Genomic DNA, 6,278 nt, shown 5'->3' with positions numbered 1-6,278 from the left:
TTCCTGGTCTTAACTGCATTTCCATTAGTGCTGTATGAAGTTAGTACCCTAACAAGTATTGATTACGCTGACTATCATCATAATTGTTTACCGTATTGTCCCGGGAACGGGAGAAATCAATTGTCACAGATACATTTCTATGTAACAAATCATTGCTACCTTACCCGTAAGCAGTTCATCTGTTTCTTGTATTTCATCATCCGTTAGTGAATATTTAGTTCACAGGCCAATATTGGAGAAATTATGATTATTCTGTGTTTTACTGCTTTTTTCAGGAAAATAGCTTGCAGTTTACGGATCATGACATCAACACGTTCGAAGCCTTCGCCATTTTCTGTGGGTTGGGAATTCAGAACACGCAAGTCTACGAAAAAGCTTGTAAGTTCCATTAGTGGTCACATTAGTGGATCAGTGAGTATATAACAGAGCTAATGGTATTTATCATTTGTAATTGGAAGCTTCAGTCCTTTGAATACGAAGGAGTTACAACTGTGGAGGAAACATCCTCCAGTTCTGCGTAGTTTTGTTGTAGGAAAGAAGATTGATTTTCCTCTCACTGTGTTTATAGAATCGAGAGAGTAATGAAAAGGAAAAATAGATAAGGTTTTTTTTGAGGTCTGAAGTCCAACAATAAGTTTTTTTTTATTCGATAGGAATGCATCACCTAAGTTCTTAAGTGTCATCATTTTGAGCTTTGAAATAATACTTAACATAAAAATTATGCATCGTTAAACTGGCAACATTCTGAAGAGTGGCATGAACTCTTGTCCACAACCCTCCGTAGGGCGGTAGTGGTGCCAGTGCACCTCACGCGGTGCACTGTAGGTATTACTTAAGGTTCTTTTCAGCGTCCCTTCGGCCCCCAGCTGCAACCCCTTTCATTCCTTTTACTGTACCTCTGTTCATATCCTCTTCCTTCCCTCTTACTTTCCTCAGCCCTCTCCTAACAATTGATTAATAGTGCAACTGCGAGGTTTTCCTCCCGTTACACCTTTAATAAAACCTTTCTACTGTCAATTTCCGTTTCAGCGCTCTAGGCCTTTGGCCTAAATTCTACAATCTATTCTATTCTTGTCCACAATCGACTTCAGGTCGCCTCATGGCTCGTCAGCAAGTGGCTCTGGAGTGCCTGAGCTACCACGCGACGGCATCGCAAGAAGACACTGAAAGGTTACGGACGGCCGAGATCGCAACGTCGAAGAACTTTGACCTTTATAAGTAAGTGCGAGGTCATGTCGTAGCATGGAAAGTGGCCACTTGTTTATTTGGGCTTGAAATGCGGTGGAGTTATTTATGTGAGAAAGGAAAGATAGAGCAGTTGTCAGAGGCAGGGTAAGAGTAGGAAGTAAGTTGGAAGAACTTCATTCCGTAGATAGGTAAATGAGAGAGAGAGAGAGAGAGAGGGGGATTCACTTGTATTTGTTTTTATAAAAAGGAAGAGATAAGAAGTTCCTGATCTTTTTCGTTTTGTGCTTGGGGCCCAGTTTGTCTCAAGTATATTTCTAGAGGTTCACGGTGCATATTTTATAGCCTCTTTAACTCACACGTGTGCCTGATTGTGAAAGAAACTAAAATAGCAAAACGAATGATGTACCGAAAAGAGCCTCTCTCTCTCTCTCTCTCTCTCTCTCTCTCTTTGTGAGTGGGTATAGGTTTGGATGCTATATGCTACAGCTAATAGAAATTTACGTTACACTCCCCCCGTCAAGTACTGAATTTTAATTGAAATCTCAGTGCTAAAAAAAAAAACAGCATATTCATAGCTACGTCATATACCTACAGAAAAGTTTCATCAGCAGCACGCCTGCCTTCTCCTTCAGTAAAGGAAGTCCGATTCCTCATTACAGAACGCCGTCCAGTTATCTTGCCTGTACCTCATTGCTACTGATTTCCGTCATACTTTCAAAACACGCGCCATATTTGCTTTGTTTGTGCAAGACTACACCTTCTCCTTTTTCTCCAATGCCTGTTTCACCGCAGTAGGTCATGACCCATTTCTTACCTAAGCAAACACTTCTACAAGTTTCCCTTTTTATGTTTTTCAACCCTTGTGGTAACTGCCTTTACTTCATTTCAGATAAACTAGTCATTCTCTTCTTTTCCGCTTATTCAACAGACAGTCTTTACATCCTTAAAGACTTGGCAGGGCAGATTCTACACACATCCTGTTCTGTTATATCCGTAATAGATTTTTTCCCACAACTTTGTAAAGTTTTTTTTTTTTTATTCAACTACGGTATGCCTATCTTTCAACATACCGTCATGCACATCGATCTCGCTTCTAGATATGCACTCTTCTGTAATACCCCTGTTCCTTCTTATTCTTATTTTTTCCCATTTGTGAAATTTCAGTCTTTTTCGTATGGCTCGTCTCTTGTATTTAAATGCCTTCCTATGAAGATTATACATAATGTATTTTCCATAAAAAATATGTACATACAATCTGGATAGGGGTATCACCTGGTTTTGAGTCTAACAACATAGCTGAGGACTCTATAGGGTGTTTGAGATGAGTTTTAAATTAAACAGTAAAAGTCATTAGATTTTACATAATAGGCGAATGGCATAACCCGTATTATAACATAACCGATTCTTTGTGGTCCTTGTTGACACTGCTACTGCTGGGATAGGTTTGTTTTAGGTAAAGAATAAATAAATAAATAAATAAATAAACTCTTCATTCTTACAGCTTTGACTTCTGTGTTCTGGAACTGTCGGATGAAGAGACCCTAAAGTGCGCCATCCGGATGTTCATGGATCTCGACCTCCTCAATGGCTTCCACATAAATTATGAGGTAAATGCATATTAGCCGGGTGGTATTTTCATCAACGGGAGCTTTATGAAATAACGAACAAAATTTTCTACTTTGCAGGATCATCACACTTTCCCGTAATATATATAATGCATTATAACTAATCGCTTTGATATTTTGACTGTATTCCTTTATGTAACTAGATGATATGTTGCCTTGAACTATTGGCCGTCAAATGCATCACCCTTTGGTAAAATTTAACGTAGAGAGAAAGTTGATGCACGTAATTAAAATATTTCGATATTAGCTCACGCTTGAGGATCATTTAAAAATATAAAAATATACCAAATGACCCATATCGACACTCTACAAATGACATTCACGGGTGAGTGTAATCAGCTTAATATTATTTTGATATAGATAAATAGCAGTGAGGATGCAATCCAACGCGAAACGGCAATCAAACAACCGGAAAAATTTCACGTTTTGGAAATATCTCTCTTCAGATCAAGAGTCCAATTTTCCCCCCAATCGCCCTGGACATATGAGGGCACTATATTACTCGCCCCGCCACTTAATGAAGCCCGAAATCTCTTCACAGCATCTCTTTTCCAGGTGCTGTGTCGGTGGTTGCTCAGCGTCAAGAAGAATTACAGGCCGGTGAAGTACCACAACTGGAGACACGCCATTACCGTCGCCCAGACGATGTTCGCCATGTTGAAGACGGGCAAACTCGAGCAGTTCATGACCGATCTGGAGGTTAGGCCGATTTCATTGAGTTATTGATTTTTTATTTTATAGGGAATGCTGTTAGTCTTTATGTCCAGCTTCAGAATACTCCAGTTCTTCATCTCGTCTAATGAGCAGCTCACGTGGCCAGGCTCCCGAGTGCTCAGAGTGCAGGGTGATAATAACGGTCAGACATGTGTTATGTGAGTGTCCAAAGTATGACCAACAGCGACTGTCAACTTTTGGGAATAAATCAATAGGTGAAATTTTGTCAGAATCTTTTATATTTTCAGTCGTTCCGATTTTTTTGTTCATGAGGAACTGTGGTTTGATAGATAAAATATAAAGATATGTAAATAATAAAAGCACGAAAACATAGCATTTGTCGAATTTAAATTTAATTTTTTTTAATACTAATTAACTTATCATGAATTTTGATATACCTCTTTAGTGTGGAAGCAGGAGTAAATGTACTTATTGTGTGTATGTGTTACAGTATGCGAACGTGAGCCTATGTGGTATTTTATCCTAATCCTTCGGGTCAGCCCTATAAGAGCTGAAAGTCAGCTCAGTGGTCTGGTTAAACTACATTAATACTACTACTCATCTCATGTTTTCAGAGGTTCATAATATCTATCCATAATAAAATAGAAGAAGAAACTTTACATTATTCGTCACTTTGCAGATACTGACCACAATTCAGTCACCTTTTTAAAATATTTTTAAGGTCTTGTGTCACTTCTGCCTCATGCTCTTTGAGCATCCCTTATGAGTTTCATTCTAATACTCTCTCTGAAAAGAAAAGAAATAGCGAGAGGAATCATCATATTTCGTCATATGATGTCAATATGTAGTCATGTTACCCAGTATCGAAGAAAATCGTTACCACATTGAATTAATGGGGCAGAGACAAACTCGGTTATTCAGATACATTCATCTCCAAATGAATTTAATGAAGACTGAATAGTCGATAATCATGTTTTCGAAAGTAATTGAAGGTAACCGTTCTCGAATAAAACGATTTTGAATTGTGCGAGACAAAATAAAATCAAATGAGATAAAATAAATTAAAATAAAATAAAACAAAGGGGGAAAAAGATATCTTGCAGGTTATATAAATAAGAGTAGGCTATTTGCCGGGCCCCCTCTCAGAAATTCTCCCGAGATTAGAACTGACAGAAAATTAAATAGGGATTCGATACTGGCTGCGAGCAGTCGAGTATGGATGAGATGTAAAACGGTTAACGAAAAGTTAAAAATTACTTTTCCGTTGGAAGGAATGAAGTCATGCTGCGCATTTCCGTCTTGATTGAGTGAGTGGCTTTATATTGAAAAATAACGTCACAGTTACCATGGTAAATGACGTTAAAAGTATAGGATTTGTCAATTAGGTTATGAAAAAAAAATCTTTAAAAAACTCACCTCAAAGCGGAAATGTAAAATAGGATTTGCTAATGTAATTTATGAGAAACAAAACTTTAAAAATCTTCACCTTAAAGGGGAAATTTCTAAATAAGCTTTCGAATTCAAGAGAGTTATTACGAATTATTAAGAAAAAAATGAAAACACACATAGCAAAAAATATTTCGAAAGCATGGCCCCAGGCAAAAGTCGATTTCAGTAACCACTTAGATGATCCAGCGTATTAAGGGGAATCAAGATATTTGAGAAAGAGTGGAGGACTTCAGAGCAATTTGGCAGTAGCAATTTAAAAAATCATCTAGTAATTGGAAAGTTTAAGCTTATCACGTCCTTTTTTATGGGAATTAGGAGATAAGTGGAGAATTGTAAGAAGAAAAAAAATTATGACAGCAGCTATTGCTAAGACTAATTACAAATTGTCGGAACAGGTTTACCTACAAATTATCTACTCAATTTAGTTCCTATGTCTGATTTGTGAAGAGAAAATAGTGGAGATAATATATGGTTAGCGATGGCAATGTTGTAATATTGGATTATGTGACTTCACAGAGAAACAGGCCAAAGAAAATGTGGCTGTTTCCTTAAAGATCCGTCAAAACGGAAGTCGTACAGATCTCTAGAAATGTAAATGCTTAAAGATTGCGCTGATAAATGATTCCTGTAACAATTAGAGAGAATTGTAAGCAAACTAAGAAAAAATATAGTGCCACACTAAAGGGCTCTAAATAATAGTAACGACAAATTGTGCGGAAAAAGCGTAATTCTCTAGAAACACTGAATATTGTCGTTCGTAGACACAGTAAGAGTTGGCGTAGAAGCCAGAGAGAGAGAGAGGAAGAGAGTGAGAGAGAGATACTTTGGACCTTTCTCGTCTTGGATCCGCTTTTATGACGAAATTAAGTGTATCATCTGGGGTGCGATGTATCGCAGACATTCTTAACAAGATTTTATTGCCTGTCATCATGTTTTTATGTGCTTCTGCCACCGTAAAAGGGAATGCCTGACGAGGATGTGGGGCGGGAAAAAAGGATTGTAATTCAATTTGGGCTTTTCTTTCATAAGGAAGTGGTCTCAGCAGTCAGCGAAAACATAGCCTTGGAAGAATTTGCTTAAACGCTTATTTTCTTACCCAGGCATTGTGAGTTCATCAGTGATTTCCCATCGTAAGGAAATGCGTACACAAGGTTTGAAGTAATATAAATGATAAAACCACTACACATTTATGTTTTTTTAAGGGGCTTTACTACACAAAACAACTAGCATGAATAGCAATATCGTATGTATCTTTGGAAAGGCAATTTATCGCCATTGTACATAACGTAAAAAGAATTTCTGTATCTCTGTTACCTTGTTTGTGGCGAACATTTACATGAC

General features: G+C 37.6%; 1 protein-coding gene across 2 annotated transcripts in view; it reads left to right on the top strand.

Moving 5' to 3' along the window:
• Pde6 (phosphodiesterase 6) overlaps positions 1-6,278 on the top strand; it is a 370,807-nt gene that overhangs the window by 334,313 nt on the left and 30,216 nt on the right. For both annotated transcript variants that reach the window (XM_067130407.1, XM_067130406.1), the window contains 4 exons: positions 276-378; positions 1,092-1,218; positions 2,690-2,795; positions 3,369-3,512. In XM_067130407.1, the coding sequence (XP_066986508.1) occupies positions 276-378; positions 1,092-1,218; positions 2,690-2,795; positions 3,369-3,512 (480 nt within the window). The remainder of the gene's footprint in view (positions 1-275; positions 379-1,091; positions 1,219-2,689; positions 2,796-3,368; positions 3,513-6,278) is intronic.

The sequence above is a fragment of the Macrobrachium rosenbergii genome, chromosome 28, assembly GCF_040412425.1.
Source record: "Macrobrachium rosenbergii isolate ZJJX-2024 chromosome 28, ASM4041242v1, whole genome shotgun sequence".
NCBI classification, from domain to species: Eukaryota; Metazoa; Arthropoda; class Malacostraca; order Decapoda; family Palaemonidae; genus Macrobrachium; species Macrobrachium rosenbergii.
The sequence above is the reverse complement of the archived record's forward strand: the minus strand, read 5'-3'. Positions and strand labels throughout refer to the sequence as shown.